At 43.0% G+C, this 18,791-nt stretch overlaps 1 protein-coding gene across 2 annotated transcripts in view; it reads left to right on the top strand.

Annotated features, from left to right (window-relative positions):
* The window catches only part of Kcne4 (potassium voltage-gated channel subfamily E regulatory subunit 4), a 35,561-nt gene extending 33,050 nt beyond the window's left edge, over nucleotides 1-2,511 (top strand). For both annotated transcript variants that reach the window (XM_040753237.1, XM_040753236.1), the window contains one exon: nucleotides 21-2,511. In XM_040753237.1, coding sequence (XP_040609171.1) covers nucleotides 47-559 — 513 coding nt within the window. In that variant the 5' untranslated portion in view covers nucleotides 21-46 and the 3' untranslated portion in view covers nucleotides 560-2,511. The remainder of the gene's footprint in view (nucleotides 1-20) is intronic.
* The last annotated feature ends 16,280 nt before the right edge of the window (nucleotides 2,512-18,791 follow it).

Raw genomic sequence — 18,791 nt, 5'->3', positions numbered from 1 at the left:
ACTTGCAGCTTTCTCCCCAGACACCGGCTGTGTGAGTGGCATTTCAATGCTGAGGATGGAGCCTCTGAACAGTACACACCCCAGCACCGCAGCCTCCAGCAGCCCCCTGGAGTCCCATGTGCCTAGTAACAGCAGTGGCAATGGCAATGAATACTTCTATATTCTGGTTGTTATGTCCTTCTATGGCATTTTCTTGATCGGAATCATGTTGGGCTACATGAAATCCAAGAGGCGGGAGAAGAAATCCAGCCTCCTGCTGCTGTACAAAGATGAGGAGAGGCTGTGGGGGGAGGCCATGAAGCCGCTACCCATGATGTCAGGCCTGAGGTCAGTGCAGGTGCCCATGATGCTGAATATGCTTCAAGAGAGTGTGGCGCCGGCACTGTCCTGCACCCTCTGCTCAATGGAAGGGGACAGTGTGAGCTCTGAGTCCTCCTCTCCAGATGTGCACCTCACCATCCAGGAGGAAGGGGCTGACGATGAGCTGGAGGAGACCTCCGAGACCCCTCTCAATGAAAGCAGTGAAGGGTCTTCAGAAAATATTCACCAGAATTCCTAGCACCCCCAGGCCTCTGGAGGTGGCTCCGTAAGCCACGTTTGACAGAGGAAAGACGTTTGCCAACTGCCTGGTTTCACTTTTGCTCTGCAGCTGCCACTTTGAACAGACTGTGGGCAAGCCCCCAAGATGGGGCACGGAGAGACAAGGCTCAGCTGGAGTCGTCGAGGTTCCTGTGGTTCGGACCCACCACTGCAAACGTCCCGGAGACACACAGCATGACCATTTACTCTGGGGTCTGGGTGTCGGGGGTCCCTGTTCCGCATCTGGCTGCATCATGTGTTTTCTCACGGGATGCCCTGGGTAACTTCTGCAGCATCTGTTTGTGCCCAGGGCTGACAACTGCCCAGGGCAGGCTGAAGGATTGTTTTTGATTTGCTAATTTGCCTAGAGCTTTGTTCTTCTAGATCCGATTGGCTGTAAGTATCTTTATTGTGTGCCTGTGGCATTTGATCACAGAGAGTTACACATTTCTTTTGGATTAGGAGGGGGAATGCTTGACAGGGAATTTTGATATGGAAGAAGCTGGAGGTAGAATTCAGATTGTTTGCACAATGCGAGGAGATACAGCAATGTGTCCGTATGTCCGCGTCAGCTGGGGGTATAAGCTACGACATATTTTGAGCTTTTGTCTCACCTGTGAGCTTGAATCCTGCCTTGTGACTCTACAATGTTGCAGGTGAGCATGGCTTTCTTTGTCAGTGGGCTTCCTCAGAATCAAGCCTGCATTCAGGGTGGTCCTCTTGACCTTTACTGGGTAACGGTGGGATCACACAAGGCGACATCATTAATGGCTCTGCGATGGCTCTTTTTCCTAGTTTCCCGAGGCCAGAGAGGACACGTGTGGGCCTCACACTGTGAGGTTTTATCACGTAGCAGAGACCTAGAGGGGCATACTCAGGAGAGCTTGAACAGAGCTGCGGTCCAAACACTGTGCTTCGTCATCTGAGCCCTGACGATCATTTACTGTGTGGTCCTGGGCATGTCATCATGAGGCTCATTGCCTTCATGAGGCTCCAGAGGCTGTGCAGCCCCAGGAGGCTGGGAGGACATCTTTAGACTTTGTACTGTGTGATAAATCCTCCCTGGCCTGGTGTGAGGAAGTTTGGACCAAGTATTTCCCCTTTGGCCGCTTAGTCTGGAGAAGGATGTGTTGACTTACAGGCGCAGTTGGAGACTAGATACGTGTGACTGGGGAGTTTGGGGCTGAGCAGCAGTCATCCTTACTGTAGCTTTCCCAGGACGGGGCGGGAGAGGCAGCACAGTTTCCTCTGCAGAGTTCTGTAGACAGGAGGATGTTAACACTCCCAGTGGAGGGAAAGAGAAGGCTAAAAGGAGGCTCTCAGGACCCCTTGCCAGTGCTGCATGTCATCTGCGGTCCAGAACCTTGCGGCAGGATCTTTTGGCCACTGAAGGAGACCTTCAGAAGGAAGTAGAAAAAAACAAAACAAAACAAACAAAAACCCAAAGGCCAAGTTTGACTAGGGAAAAACCTTTTTGATTTCTATTTATCCTAATTTTCCTTGGCTTGGAGACAAAGCAGTTACTGCTGTCTCCATGAGGGGCAAAGAGTATAGGAGCTGCTTTTCCAATTAGTTTTTGACATAGAGGTAGAGGTAATGTACGTCAGAAGGGAAAAGGGGCCCTCTGTTCACTTTGAGATTCAGTGTGTGGACCAACTCCAAAGGGGGCCGTTTAAGTTGAAAGAAGCCAAGTTAAGTTTGGCCTCTTGCCTGGAATCACTTGAATTCTGAAACTTTACTGCGACAGACATGTGCGTTGTCACATTTTCCATTGCTTAATCCTGGTTTGGTGCAAGTCTGTCTGCGCCTGTTACAAAGTGATGTATATACTTTCTTCTAATACATTGAGTTGTAGACAATTGTCTTTTGTATTTAATGGTTTGTAATTTTCACAGTACTTTTTAATTTAAATAAACACATTTTCCCCGAGAAGCCATAGTTCTTTGATCCTTCAATATACATATTATGTCTAGTCTCTGTGCTCTTACAAGCCATCACAGGATTCTACTCACCTCCGGGGTCGGGCCTCCACAAAGACACGTCTTTCGCCACAGGGTGAGCATGTAGCGTCATTTCCATCTTTTGATCCACTTTGTTGGGATGGGAAAACAAGCCAAGGATGGTCTTACATCACCTTCTGAAAAGGCCCGGGAGCTTTTGGACTTAAATGTGAGCTGCTTGGCAAGTGCTGCTAAGATGTCTCTCCAAATTTGGTTGCAAGAAAACATTTGATTTGCACACTGACTTGGCAAACACCCTCCACATGTGTGGCCCCAGCAGTCCAGGCTTAACAGGCAGGGTGTTGCCGTATGAACAGACTTATGCACGTAATCAAACGCAAAATCCACAGCTGGGATTCTGTTTCAGACTCCTCCCCAGTAAAAATGATTTCTAGGTCTCTCCCTCTTAATCTTGCTGTATCTCCGTCTCACAGGCTGAGCCAGGGCCAGCCTGGGCAGCTTCTCCTTTATAAGTTTTCACAGTCAGAAGCTCTAAAGAAAAGTGACCAAAACCTCTGACCTAATTTCAAACCACGTAGACAAGAAGAAAATCTCCTTACTTTTATGTGCGTCTGTTTTTGTGTTTCATTTTTTTTTCTATTTCAAGGAAATGTTTCCATAGGTTTGCAAATAGATAACCTAAAAAGGATTGATCTGGTAATGCAGCAAGGGGAGCCTGGATCCTTCTTGAATAGTACAGCAGTGGCCTCAATCCACCATCCATTATCATTGACAAGTAGAATGGAAAGAGTATGTTAAAGATAAGAAAATCCTTTACCTCAGTTTCTATTCACTCTTGGTAAGGAAATAGTTAAGAAAACTTTTTTTTTGTTGCAATGGGCGGAAGAAGAGGGAATTCTAAACTCTAATTGTCCTAAAAATATGCAGAGTACACTGTGTCGTTTTAATGGAATATTTGTTTTCTTTAAAAGGAAAAAAAAAGAACTTCTAAGCAGAACCTAAGGCCCAAGGGGTTTAGTCTGTGTGGATTTACTCATGCATGCGAAAAACTGCGAAGGGAATTTGGCCCTGTGTACCTCAGATATTAGAAACATATTTCAAAAGCACGTGAATGGTACGGGCTGAGGTAAATGGACTGTCCTGCTGGCTCCATGCTGTTCTAATTACACCTTTGTATGTCAGGGTCACACAGAGGGATACTGCAGAGGAAGAGATTTCTTTCAGGGACAGAATCATGGGGTCAAAACTACTGGGCAGGGCTGAAGTTGAGCCAAGGGTTGAGTGCTTTTGGCTCCAGATCCTGGTTGGAAAGTGGACTCTACGGTGCCTTTGGAGCTGTGATTGGAGGGTTTATGGTAAGACATGCTTCCATGGTTCGTATCACCCAGTAAATGGTGCTCTAACCCTAGATGTTGCCGGACAGGCAGAATATTGGTCTTAAAATGCACTTTAAACTCCATGTTTAAACATAGCACATTTTTGTTCTATACTCTAAAGTCAGGACTCAACACTGAAGAAAACTGCAGGATACAGCATGGAGACTCAGGTAGGGGCAGACATTCAAACAGCTGCAGGGAGGTGGTGGGCAGTGGTTCGGGCTAGGGCTGAACTACAGGAGGACCATGTGTTGAGGAGGCTGGTAGACACCCAGATTGGTCATGTCCATTTTCTAGCTTCACTCTGCTACTGTGTACTCTGGAGCTTTAGGGAAGCCCTCCAACCTCTCTGACTTCTCTCTTTCAATACAAGGACAGCATGCTGGACCTGCTGTTTGGCAGGCTGATCATGAAAGGAATGGTGGGTTGCTGGGGAACACCCAGTGCGTGTGAAACCAAAGCCAACACAACTTCCATCTTCCTTTAAAACTGTGTCCTGGGCATGCATCTGCAAATAGTGTCACAGAAACATCCTCTTCTGGGGATGCTTTCCTCAGGAGACTGCAATACTCAGAAGAAGGGCCAGAAGAAAGAAAAACCAGTGTTAAATCCTGCCTTCCCCTCTCTCTGAAACATTGCCTCCTACACAGGAAGGAACAGTTTGGGATGTGCATTGTTACCATGGAAACAAGCAGCCAAGGTCACGACTGAAGGAGCCTGTGGCCCACTGGTGCTGGATCATTCTAGCTGGTTTTTGAAGTCAAAGCCTGGCCTTTGCCTCAGGAGATGAGCTTGAGCCCACCCATTGCAGGTCATGGTCAAAGAAGGGGGACAGAGACTGTCTTCCCCTCATTTCCTTCATTCTCCAGGCCTTTCTCTGGCACGTCTGTGTGCTCCTTACAGCCACAGGGCTGAGATCTTGTTCTCTCATCCCTGAGAACTTTCTTGTTTTCCTGGGAAATGCGATCAAATGATTGTTCACACTAACGAGCATTCCCCTATTCCTTGATTTTCAGTTGTTACTGGTCCTGTTTCTCTCCCCTCCCTCTCCTCCACCTCCTTCTTCCCCTCCCTCCTCCTTCTCTCCCCACTTCCCTCTTTTCCTCTTTTGCTTCTTGTCAGCACCCAAGAGAAACGGAGGTACAGTGCATCATGTGGTGCTCATGACACCCCGTCAGCACCTATGCTATGACATGTACACCCTCGATCTAGTGTACAGAGCACCACACCCTGAGCTTCTGTGCAGTTCCAGGCACTGTATCAGGTGCTGGGAAAGTATAACCCCCTGCCTGACCTCCAGAAGGTCACAGTTGCTATATCAATAAAATCAGCTCTGCTTTTGGTTAAACTGAAAGGGAGTTTCCATATGCAGGGGGTTCTGGCTCTGGGGTATAAAAAATAGTTGGTCTATGTCTTTGAACAGTCTGCTCACAATTCGGCATGGTTAAACTGTCAGAATGGATGCAGAGTATATATGCTCTTTGCTCTGTGATACGCACTTTCATCTTGATTATATCTGTCAGTCTTCCCAAGGAAACTGTGAGCTAGGGTATCATTCTTTTGTTTTTAATTGTGTGTGTGTGCCCGTGTACTCACAAGTGCAGGCTCATAGGTCAGAGAACAACCTTTGGAGTAATTCTCTTCTTCCACCTCATGGATATCAAGGATCAAACACAGGTTGTTAGGCTTTGGGGCAGGTATCCTTAGCAACCAAGCCGTCTCACATGTGAGGTTATGCTGGCTAGTTGTATGTATAATTGACACACACTAGAGAGAGGGAGAACCTCAATTGAGAAAATGCCCCCACCAGATCGACCTACGGGCAAGCCTGTGGTGCATTTTCTTAATTGATAATGTGGGAGGACCTAGGTCACTGTGGGAGTGATACTTCCACGCTGGCAATCGTGCACGCTAAAAGAAAGTGAGATGAGGAAGCCACAAGGACTAAGCTTGTAAGCAGCACCCCTCCATGGCCTTTGCATCATTTCCTGCCTGAGTTTCTGCCCCAACTTCACGAGATGGTGAGCTACAAACCATAAGAGAAAATGAACCACTTCCCTGCCTCTCTCAAGTTGCTTTTAGTCATGGTGTTCTATGACAGCAGCAGAAAGTTAACTGGGACAAGATTCAAGCAGATCCCATTATTGTTAGTTTAATGAATGGCAGATGCAGGTCTTCTGATAGGAAAACCTGGAATTCTTTTAGCCAGTAGAAAGCAGAGAGCAAGAGACACAGAATCTAGTCCCATTCTAGATATTATGAGGTGGTTCTGTGACATTGCATATGTTGGTCAACTTCTCTGGACACATTTTATCACTGGTAAAATGAATATGGCAGCATCTTTTCTACCCTCAAAACAGTGTCAGAACTCTGTATAAAGCATTTGGAAAAATAAAGTCATTTTTTTCATAGACAGGGAATCTCTAATGTTCACTGTGTGGATGATGAAGATTTACCAGCATTCGCTTCTTCCCTCTTAGAGCATAAAGAATCTTCTCTCCACCTCCTCTCCTATCCCTCCTCCTCCCATCTCTCCTTCCTTTCCTACCAGAGTTTCTGGATAATAGAAAGAATAGAAATGGTGTGCTACTGCTTAACAGAGTCATTGAAAAGCCAACATGTGATTATTTGGCTACCCTTCCTCTTCTTATATGTTACTCATGAGATCACATGTTCCATATCACAAATAATATGTAGGAGGAGCCTGTGGCAGGCTGGAAGAGTGTGACCACAGGCGACAATTCTTCTGGAGATGTCTGGATTATTACAAAAGCATAGAGGCTTTGGGGTCTTGGGTAGCACATCATAGCTTCCTCTATCTGATTAATGCAGAGCTTGATGACACTGATTAGACACTTAGTGTTGGGAAATGTCTTCCAGGTCATCTAACATAACCTCTGCATTAAATGATGGGAGTTAAGGCCTGTAAAAATCATGTGGCCTGCTCAAAGTTGCAGAAGGAGAGAGAAGCAAAGGGAGCTACGTGCCAGTTCCCCTGACATTTGGCCCATACCCTTATGGTTGACGTGCCACGGTGTCTCTTGGAAGGTTCAGTGAAGACCAAAGAGCTCAAGGATGTTCTTCCCCAAGCTTTTCACCTTGAGCTATCCTGAGATGTACTGTCCACTGATGCTACCCCATCTGCTCTTCCCACAATCCTTTCTGTGAATGGACAAACACCAACAACGGGTATTTTGTGTGATAATCAGAAGGAAAGGTATTTTCTAGAGCAATGCAAAGCAATTTCACTAGAACCTCAATAAAGGGAGATCTGCTATTAATAGGAGCAAAAGGCTCAAACTGGGCTCAATGTAATTGTTTACTGGATTTTGTTTTTTGGTTTTATTTTTGTTCATTTCTGTTCAGCTCCAGCAGCACAGAGAGTCATATGCCCTTGCTTCCCTCTGTGTAGGATGCTTTTGGGCATGAGTGATAACCTTTGAAAGCAAACACTGGAGGCTCAGACCTGGACTACGATTTCAGATGCTGCAGAAACCAGCAGGCACATCACTAATCACTCTTTTATATGTACAGTCCTGACGTGGCTATCTCTATCTCTTTGCCACAGGGAAGAAACATGCTAGACAATGGCTATACAATGATAAAAACCCAGTCTCTTTTGGAAAGTGCTCTTCTGCCCCATGAACTAAGGAAGGCAGGTAAATCAGGAGTCCAGGGGGAGGAGTGAGGAGTGTTAAGACAGGACTGGAAAGATGCACAGAGACTTGGAAGTGAGAAATAACCAGGAGCCGAAATAAATGAGATTGAGCTACTACTTGAATGTTAGAGAAGAAGAGAGAGGGTGGGATGAAAGCTTATCGATAATAAGGTTTTGGTTACCTGTAATTGAGAATGGAAACCCAGTTAACAAAACTATTGGTGTCTCAATCCACGTTGTGCTGCTGTAATGGGGTACCATAATTGCCAAGGAAAGGAAATCGATTTCTTATAGTTTTAGAGTCCAGTGCCAAGGTACTGGTGTCTGGTATGGGCCTTGTTGTTGGGCAGAAGACATTACTAGGAGAAGAGGTGGGGGAAGGGAAATCAATCCACACCATTTGTAATTGCCATTACTGAGATATTGACCTTAGCCTACAAAGGAGATGTTTCCATGACTACCCCTTAAAGGGCCCGCATCATAACGCCGTTTCAATGACAACTGAATTTAAACATGGAGGAGACCATATCACCCCAGGAAGGAAGTGCTGCAGGGAATTTATTGTGGTGTGAGTTTTGAATGGAGGTGTTGACATGACATCCTGAAAGCTTCTGGAAGTTAAGTATGGGAACTTTCGTTTGCAAGAAGCTGGAGTGAGAGACAGAGGAGGTTTGGGAGTTGTGGATGGAAATATAGGCACGTGAAACCTTACACATGGCGGAAATAGCCAGGGGTGAGTGGGAACAGAGGGGAGGAGAGGGCAAAGTGCTGTCCTTCAGGGACCAGTTAGTTCTTGGGGGTTGCCAGAGGAAGGAGAGAAGAAGCAGGAGCTGTTAAAAGTTGAACAGGATGGCAGCATGCCCAGGCACCAAATAGAGATTTTTCCAGAAAGAAGATATGACCAAACATGGAGGGACACAGAGAGAACTCTGGCCTGATCTGGTACTGATTGCAGGTAATCAGTACATTTAGGGCTTTGTGAACTGATGGAGATAGCACAATGCTAAGGAAGTAAGTCCTTGAAGGGATGGGCTGTAACTGTTTTGGATAGCTTAGTCTTTCTGGAAAGTTGATTGTGAAAAGCAAAGTTCAGTGTGACTAATCCAAAGAGCCAAAAACCACTCAGAGACCTGTTATTTGTTTACTTGCCATTAGCTGCTCTCTAGTTCAGTTTGCAAGTCCACTTTCACCTATGTGTGTTTCTATAGGGGCTGATGCTAGCCACGGCTCTCTGTGAGAGATACCCTGGAAGAAAGATGAGAGAGCTGAAGAAGGTGCTTGTGGGGGAAGGGCCACCGGGCTTCTATAGAAATCAGATATCTTGAATTTTCTTCCCAGGGACCCAATCTTTAATGTGATGGTCAATTAATTGGCTGTATTTTTTTAGTGGTATACTTTAAATATATAGAAATCATAATGAAGTTAAGGTATAATCACTTATGATTATGTTTTATTTCTGGGTATTGATAATTGATTAACGAGCATTTTAAATATGTGGATTATATATTCTCTCAGCCTAGACATACGGGGGAGTGCCTAGGCCCTGCTCCAAAGGATATGACAGACTTTGAAGATTCCTCCATCGAGGGCCTCATCTTCCCTGGGGAGCAGAAAGGGAATGGGATAGAGGGTTAGTGGGGGGGCAGGGGAGAAGGCGAGGGAGAGGGAACTGGGTTTGATATGTAAAACAAGCTTGATTCTAATTTAAATAAAAAATAGAGAAAGAAAAAAATATATTGGTTATAACTCAAGTCACCTTAAAAATCAACTTTTTGAGTTTGTGAGTAGAATTGGATTTTCTCACAGAGTAGTTTATGTCATTGGATTGATAGTTACTTCTCTGTGAGTCTTCACAATAATAAAAGTGCAATATTAAAAGTAATTCAAGGATGTCTAGGTCAGGTTGGCCCATGGACAAGCTTGTGGGGCACTGTGTTGATTCCTTTCATTGAAGTGGGAAGAGCTACAACCATCCACTATGGGTGGTGGCATTCTCTAGGCAGGGGATCTCGAAGTGTATAAGAGCAGAGGAAGTGAGCTAAGTGAAACTAGGCTGCGTACATCTATCCTCTCTCTGCTCCTGACTGTAGGGGTGACTGACTGCTTCAAGATCCTGCTGCCTTGACTTCTCCACAATGATGGGCTATAATTTCAAGTGTGAGCTCAAACAAACTCATTAATCCCCTTAATTGCCTTTGTCAGGGTATTTTATAGCAGCACCAGTAAAGGAAACTTGGATAACGGGACTAGGGAGACAAAATGGTTTGTAGAGTGCTGGCCTTGCACTTTCTCATGAGTTCAATCCTCAAGACCTATGTAAAAAAATGCCAATGTTCAGTGCTTGTAAAGATCTTAACACTAGGGAGACAGAGATGGCTGAGCTCCCTCTCCAGCTCCTCCAGTTCTTTTAAATATATAATCTTACCCATCCTTCAGACAGTAATATATATTCATCTCACAAGTCAGAAACGTACTATAATAAGGATAATTGTTAGAGTTAGCTTAAATTCTACATCTGTCTGGTGTAAAGATAATTTATTGCCTTTGCATTGCCATTTTTCCTCATTTCCCATAGAACCGTAGAAAGATGAAAAATTGTTTTCCCTTTAAACTAGATAGCATTCTTATGTAATTTATAGATAGTCTATATTTCTTCATGAGTTTGCAGACTCCTTAGGAATGCTGCGAAGTATTTTAAAAACCCTAAACCACCATTCAAATGACCTGGGCTATCTTGTGAGCAGCCCTGGACTGAGAAAGCAATTCTGCCTCAAAGGCAAACTGGTGTGAAGGGAAGTTCTTGTTCCTGGAAAGAACAACACTCTGCATTGAACCTCCTGTGAGGCTGATTAATTGATTAGAACTTCAATGATAGTGGAGGGGTTGGCATGTTGCAGGCCCAGAGCCTAATCATGATTTATTTTGGGCTATCTTCAGTCTCCTTAGTAACCAATCCTTGGTCTCTGTGTCCAATCTCCATCCTGGTGATAATAGGTAAAAACCTTTCTGAAATATGCTGACTTACCAGACCATTAGCTTCCACCAACCCAAAGGCTCAGAGTGTCTTCAAATAACGTCTGAGGCCTATAGCATATACTCCCCTGCTTGGTTTGAGCTTGTCTACTGATTTCTCCACCAATGTATTTGAGAAATGTCTTGATTTATGACTTCCTTTCTTTCTGTTACTATAAAAACTTCAAACAGTTGTTGCATCAGGACAGTGAATTGAGGGTAACCTAAGTCTGTGTTTCTGGGCCATGGTTACTCTACTTGGCTCGAGAATAAACGGCCTTTTATCCCTTTTGAGGTGAGAGTTGTGTTTATACATTTACACTGGAAACAAAGGAAAGCTGAGATGGAGGCTGTGGTTCTCTGGGGTAAAGTCCTGTGATGGAATAAATACCATGGGCAAGAGAGGCCAGCAGGTTCCCAGAGGCCAACAAGTAGGTGAACCCTGCTGGGGAACAAGAAGAGGACAGCCTCTGTGGCCATGTTCTGCATCTGTGAATGGAGCCTCAGGGAGCCCAGGAAGGGGACGTGGTAGTAATTTCTTCTCACACAGCAGTCACTGCAGTACTCAGGGTAGATGTGGGAATGAGGTCATTTTAATTCACTTACTCATTTAATCCCATAAACATTTATTTTCAGCCTTCACTATGAAACTGCTCATCTCTCAAAGTCCTCTAGGTAACACAGGGAAAACAAGACTGTGATGGTTTGAAACTCCTGGAAGCCAGCTGCAGACAGGGAGGAGCGATGAGCAAAGGAGTCAAGACCTGGCTGGTGAAACCCACAGAAACAGCTGACCTGAACAAGGGGGAGGCTCGTGAACCCCAGACTGGTGACTGAGAGGCCAGCATGGGACTGATCCAGACTCTCTGAACGTGGGTGTCACTGAGGAGGCCTCGGCAATCTATGGGGCCTTGGAAAATAGATCAGTATTTATAGATCAGTATTTATTCCTGGTGTACAAATGCACTTTGGGAGCCCATTCCACACGGAGGGAGACTCTCTCAGCCTGGACACATGGGGGAGGGCCTAGGCCCTGCTGGGGATGATGTGACAGACTTTGAAAATCCCCCATGGAAGGCCTCACCCTCCCTGGAGAATAGGGTAGGAGGCTGGGGGGGGTGGGTTGGTAGGGGGTGGGGAAGGAGGGGAGGGAGAGGGAGAGGGAGCTGGGATTGACATGTGAAACTAGCTTGTTTCTAATTTAAATAAAAAAAAGAAAAAAAGTGACTCCCAAAGGGAATGGCACTATTGTTGGAGGAAGTGTGTCACTGTGGAGGCAGACTTTGAGCTTTGTTTTGCTCAAGCTTCCCTCATTGTGACAGTGAGTCTATTTCCTGTTGTTTCCATGCCAAGATGTATGACTCTCAGCTCCAGTACCATGTCTGCCTGCATGCTACCATGCTTCCCACCATGATGATAATGGACTGAACCTCTGAAGTTTTGAGAACCCTCAATTAAATATTTTCATTTGTAAGAGTTGCCATGCTCATGTTATGTCTTCACAGCAATATAAACCTAAGACCAAGACTCCCCCATTTTTTTAGGGCAGAAAATACTAAGTAGTTAACAAGGAGGAGGAAATTACACCTTCAAACTGTTTGGGAACTTTTATTTTATTAAAAAAAATGAAAAAAAATCCCACACAGACAGCACACTTATTTTATTTGCCAGATACTCATTGAATTTCAGCCTTTCATGGAAAAACCAGATTCCTCTTTCCTCTTTTATTTTATGGAAATTTCTAACTTAGTTCTGATCTGATTTCACTGTGTCAGGTCCCTGCCCTGCCTTATCCACCCATCTCGTCAAGATCTCCAGTGATAGACAGCACAGACAGAGGAAATATGTGGGACTCAAGTTTGGGAACTCTTGCCTCATATAAAAGCGTTCTATGCATTCTTCAGGAGTTTTAAAGTGTGTGTTCTCACTGCAAGAGTTGTAGCCCTCACACTGTGAGTCTGCTAAACTTTTAATCAAAATGTCACTGGAGAAGAACAATTTGACGTCTAAGAATATTTTCAGTTTTCAAAGTCTGATTCTTTAAAATGGAAAAATATGATAGGCTATGGAGCATGAAATTTGAAAACAAGTGTTAGGGAAAATTTGACTGCTTTTGTCTAAAACGATTTATTTTCCACTTAGGCATAGCTGGAGAAGATATAAAAATGGACTTTAAAATATAAAAATCAGGTTTCATCTATGTAGTTTTAACAATAAATATAAGTCAGACCCTTTCACTGACACCAAGGTTAACATACTTATATAATCCTTGGAAAAGCATCTCCATGTAGAAAAGATTAAAATAACAGATACTATGCTATAAACACCCCTAATCTTAAAATCTTCAATTTTTTTTAAAATTCAAATCATTTTAAGTGCCTTACATGAAACTTAACCTCGTGTGATGAGCCACAGCCATAGTACAGGTTACTACAAATACTAGAAAATTATGGTATAAAGAATACACAAAGCATAACCAAGTTTGTATTTAGACTTGAATATAATAAACTATGTCATTATATAGTATATGTATCACATACATACCCATATACACTCCCTACATCCACATATACCCACCTCACCCCCAACACTTTGGAAATAGTCTAAAACAAAACAAAAGAATTCTGGCTAATTCCAAGCATTTCAAATGCAGAACACCCAATCTCTATTATTGGTATTTTTCAATTAATATTAATACAGCAACAGCTAGTATTTATAATTGCATTTAAATTTCATTGTATTGCAATATTCCTGTCATTGCTAGGAGTGATGCTACCTTGTAGGTGTTGGTGTTCTCTTTTGCCAAAAAAGCAACAAACCTTAGGACACTCAACTTTTAGTTCCTAGGACTAAAACAAAATAAGTCTCAAATCTCTCCTGACTACTACCACCATTTTATTGTGAATATGGAGACATAAAGTGCTTGAAGATGCAATTTATTCAGATTCTCTGCAGAAGATCACAGTTTGGAAGCTCTCCATGTGCTCAAATTTGTGTGTACAGAATTTTAGGGCTCATACCTAGTGGGTTTATAATATTAGCAGAGAGGACAGGTGTGTAAAGAAAATCTTATTAGCTGCCAACTAGAGGATCTAGGTAGACTATATTCTGGAGAGGAGGAAAAGATTCCCAAATAGGGTAGTGGGAAGATTGCAAGAGGTAGAGATGATAGATGACTATTTCAAAATTGTGTTTCTGAGACACAACAGAGCAGTTGTACACATGAACTTAATGGTGATTGTGACAGCAAGCACCATATCTACCAGACCAAGCCAGATAAAATACTAATACAGTGTGTGTGTGCGTGCGTGTGTGCGCGTGTGTGTGTGTATTATGAAGTCCCACCTCTAGCAGAGGAGCTATTGATGATTGATAGCTTCTGGAAGAGGGAGAGTCTGTTTAATTTGTTTTATTTTTCCTTTAAGTCTGATAGAGGGTGACCAGACTCCAGTGGATGGTCCCACACTCAGAAGTATATATGGTCAGTTCAAATTTGACTTTATGGTTTGAAGGTGATAGACAGACAGACAGATGGAGGATACATGAAGTTGGATGAGTAGGGTGGGAGGATGGATATTGGAAGAATTAGGAGGAGTAGTTGAGGGTGAAAATGACCGAAATACATTTTATAGAATTCTCAAAGAATTAATAAAAATATTTTAAAGAAGTTTCTGAGGGATGGGTAGTCGTTATCTCATTTTCTCATCATCTCATTTTAACCATTTTAAAAAAAGACAGAAGCAGTTGAACAGAATCTGTGCTTGTTAGTTTTAACTGTTAACTTAGTGAGGAATTACTATCCAGATCATGTTGTCATGTGGCCATGTCTATGGGAGATTGTCTTGACTGTTAATTGATATAGGGAAAACCAGTCTACTGTGGGTGGATCATTCTCTAGGCTGGGTCCCGAAGGATGTAAGAGTGAAGCAAGCAAGCAAGCAAGCAGCATCAGCACCTTCCCCTTTCCTTTCTCTTGACTGAGGATGTGGTGTGAGCAGCTGCTGCTTCTGTGATGCCACTGATGGGCTGTAGCCTGGAATTGTAATCAGAATGATTTCTCCCTCCCTTAAATTGTTTTTTTATCAGTATATTTTATCACCACAACAGAAACAAAACTAGAGCAAAATTCTTCTGTAATCTAAATTTCTATTATGTTACTGCCCTAGATTCTACTTTATCAGTAACAAAGGACATTGGGCCTTTGTATTTTAATTTCTGTAGGAGACCTATACTGCAAATGGCTGTCCTCCAAGCAACCACTATCCTGGGGTATTGCAAAAGATCATTCCAATTGGGCCTGCTGATTGTTTACACCCCCTCATGGAGGTGTGGGAGGGCCAAGAGACCCTCATCTGTATATACAGCTTCTTCCTAGCACCTGCTGTATGCAACATTGCCTTAATTGTATGTAGATTCTGAGAAGACTAGAATACATAAGTCAGAGAAGACTGGAGTGGGGAGGGGGCATCTATGCAGCTATGGAAAAATCCCTCATCCCTCTTGGGTAAAGCTTTTAAAATGAGGCCTGTTGGGGTAGGATCACCTATACCCCTGTAAACAACCCTTTACTTACGCTCTGTATAAGTACAACAAACTCAGCGGTTCTCCAGAATGAATCTTCTGCCTTGGAACAGTGCCTTCACTTGTCATTGGGACCTCAGGAGAAGGGGTGGTTGTTGGAAGGAACTTTAGAAACAGAACATAACTGCACAATTCGTTTTAGTTTAAGCAATAGTTTACAAAGTAGCAGGCTTCCTTATAGCGTTTTCGTAACACTGTGCTTTGGCTGGCCTTTCCCACACCACTTCCTCTCTCCCATTCCCCATGCCTGCTTAAACCCTTCCACCCCCAGTATTTCTCATCCACTTTCTAGTTTTTTTTTTGAGACAAGATTTCGCTGTGTAACAGCCCTGGCTTTCCTGGAACTTGCTTTGTAGACCAGGCTGGCCTCAAACTCACAGAAACCCGCTTGCTTCTGCCTCCTGAGTGCTGGAATTAAAGGCATCCCTCATACACTTTCAAATTACATGTGCTGTACTGTTCTCCCACTATTCTTGTTTGAGGCCTATTTTTCTTTCTCTCATGGGTCCTGTTTTAGTTTCTTAGCCCCTACACATACTCACTCCTATTAAATACAAATATGTAAGAATTAGAATCTAGAATCCACACATTAGAGAGAGGATGTCTTTCTATGAGGAATACTTCATTTATTATAATAGCTTCCAGTTCTATCCATTTTATGACACATGTAACTTTTTCTTGTGGCTGAGTAAAATTTCACAGTGAATATACCTCTCTACTTCCCTTCCTTCCTTCCTTCTTTCCTTAGCTCAGCAAGGCAATTCCTTTTTATAAAAGATGTTTGTCAAGACCCAACCAGACTCACTAGGCACACACAAAGGGAAAGTTCAGGAAATAAGAGTCCTTGCTGGACTAACTACTGGATTAATGTGAGCCCATGTTCCTATGGGGTAATCCCTTGACCAAGTGATTAGCCTGGGCTAAGAAGTACCATTCTCTAGACCAGGAGGGGTTTTCATCTTAACAGGGCTTTATTGCTATCTTATTATTCTTCCATTTGGAAATCTAACCTTAGATTGTTTAGGAATCAGTTTAGAGATCAGGGTACACAAAATATCTTTGGCATATGTAGTCACTGGCAAGGACAAGGCTGCCAAGAGGTCAAAGGATATTTTTGAATTTTAGTCAAGAAATAAGCTATTTACTTTTCTTTGGGGGTCTTTTTACCCTGTTTAGCCAAATTTTAACACCCATTCTTAATACCCTCCCCTTTTGAAGGGATAGGGACAATGACTGATTTAGCTTCTTCCAGCTGAATTTGGGGTGTTGGGGTAAACTACATTTTCATCATCTATCCATTTGTTGATGCACATACTGGTTCCATTTCCTTGCTATTGTGAGAGAGCAGCAACCACCATAGATGTGCAAGAATCTCTATGAAAGGCTGTGGAATCCTGGGGTTATCATATCTAATTTTAGGTTTGGGGCAGCCTCCAGAATGATTTCTGCAGTGTGCATGCCAGAGTACACACCCTCCAACAGTGGGTAAGGGTTTCCTTTCCCTACATCCTCACTAGCATCCATTGGTACTTGTTTTCTTGATTGCCATTCTGATAGGGGTGAGGTGGATGGAATCTCAGTCTTCGATTTGCATTTCCCTGATGCTCAGGATGTTTGTGCTAGTTGGTCAACTTGATGTAAACTCAAGTCATCTGGAAAAAGAAGTACTCTTTGAGAAATGCCTCCACTAGACTGTTCTGTGGGCAAGTCTGTGGGGGGCATTTTCTTGATTAATGATTAATTAAGAAGGATCAGCCTGCTATGGGCATGTGGTCCTGGCTCGTATGTGAAAGCAAACTGAATAAACCATAGGGAGCAAGTCAGTAGCTTGCACTCCTCCATGGCCACTGCTTCCGTTCCTGCCTCCAGGTTGCTGCTCTGAGTTCCTGCCCAGACTGTTACTTGGAAGTGCATGATGAGATAAACCATTTCTTCCCCAAGTTACTTTTGATCACAGCAGTAGAAAGTATGTAGGGACAATGGTCCCATTAAAATGTTAATTATAAAATTATAAAAATTATTGGCCCCTTGTACGTCCTATTTTCAATGCTTTCTGCCAGGTTCTTGACCCATTTTTCTTTACTGGATAGCTTAGATTTTTTTAATTCTTTAGATTAATCTTCTGTCAGATATATAGCTGGCAAAGAGGTGGCCTCCATTCTGAAGGCCACCTCTTCAAAAAAAAATTAACTGTTTCCTTTGTCGTACCGAAGTTTTTTTTTATTTCATGATGTCCCATGTGTTGATTGCTGGCCTCATTTCCTGAGTGGCAAGAGGCCTATTCAGAAAGTTATTACCTACTCCTATATCTTGATTTCATTTTTCTGAAGCAAAGTTAGAGTTTCAGGACTTATATTAACATCTCTGATCCATTTGGAGTTGATTTTGTTGTGAAAAATGAGAGATAAGGATCCAGTTTCAAGTTTTTACCTGTAACTATCAATTGTTCTCAATTCTATTTGTTGAAGAGGCTGTCTTTCCACTCTGAATAGTTCTGGCATCTTTGTAAAAAATCAGGTGACTATCTCTGTGTGAGTTTGGATCTGGATCATTTACTTTGTTCCATTGATCTATCTGTCTGTTTCTATGCCAGTACCGTGCTGTTTCTGTTACAATGACTATGTAATATAGCTTGAAATCGGCCATCAGCAGAGCTCTGCAGCCTTGTGTTTCTTTCTTTCTTTCTTTCTTTCTTTCTTTCTTTCTTTCTTTCTTTCTTTCTGTGAAGAATGGTTTTGGGGTTCCGATGGGGATTGCATTGAGAGTATAAACAGTTTGGATTATTACAGACACATCCATAGCATTGACTCCTGCAAACTATATGCACGGGAGATCTTTCTCTCCTCTAGCATCTTCTTCAATTTCTTTCTCAGCGTTTTAAACTTTCCATTGTAGAATTCCTTCACTTCTTTGCTTAGGCTTATTCCTACATATTTTATTTTATTGAGACAACTGTGAATGTATTTGTTGCTCTGATATCTTCCTCAGTATGTTTGTCATTGCTATATAGCAAGCTTACTGATTCTCTCTCTCTCTCTCTCTCTCTCTCTCTCTCTCTCTCTCTCTCTCTCTGTATCCTTCCATTTTGCTGAAAGTGCTTATGAGTTTTAAAAGTTTTCTCGTGGAGTCTTTAGGGTCTCTCATGTGGAGAATTGCATCATGGGCAGCTCAGTACATCTGCGTGGTTCTGAGACTTCCCAATGCACAGTGAGAACATCAGTTGACTGTTCAGCTGGCCTGCCAAAGAGCTGAGCCTTTAGATTTTAGGACAGACAACTCACAAAACTGGCTTAATATTTCACTTTTCATCAGGACATTTTGGCATCAGGTAGAGAGTAACCATGGATGGATTTCAGGAATTTGAGTGATTTGGATCCAGTACAGAGAAAATAACAGCTTAGATTCTAATTTGAAATGAAGTTCAATTACCCACAGCCAAAAATATCCTTTCTTCTTCCAAGTGGTCTAAGATACTCATTAGGTCTGGCATTAGTCCTGGGGTATTTTTGTAATGAAGTCGGCTTAACGTTTGCAGGACAGATGGGGTCACCATCCTTCATGGGACTCGAGAGGAGAACCTAGCAAAGCTAAAAACTAGAATAGATAAAGGACTGAATGAAGAAA

The sequence above is a fragment of the Mesocricetus auratus genome, unplaced genomic scaffold (assembly GCF_017639785.1).
Source record: "Mesocricetus auratus isolate SY011 unplaced genomic scaffold, BCM_Maur_2.0 Super-Scaffold_100010, whole genome shotgun sequence".
NCBI classification, from domain to species: Eukaryota; Metazoa; Chordata; class Mammalia; order Rodentia; family Cricetidae; genus Mesocricetus; species Mesocricetus auratus.
The sequence above is the reverse complement of the archived record's forward strand: the minus strand, read 5'-3'. Positions and strand labels throughout refer to the sequence as shown.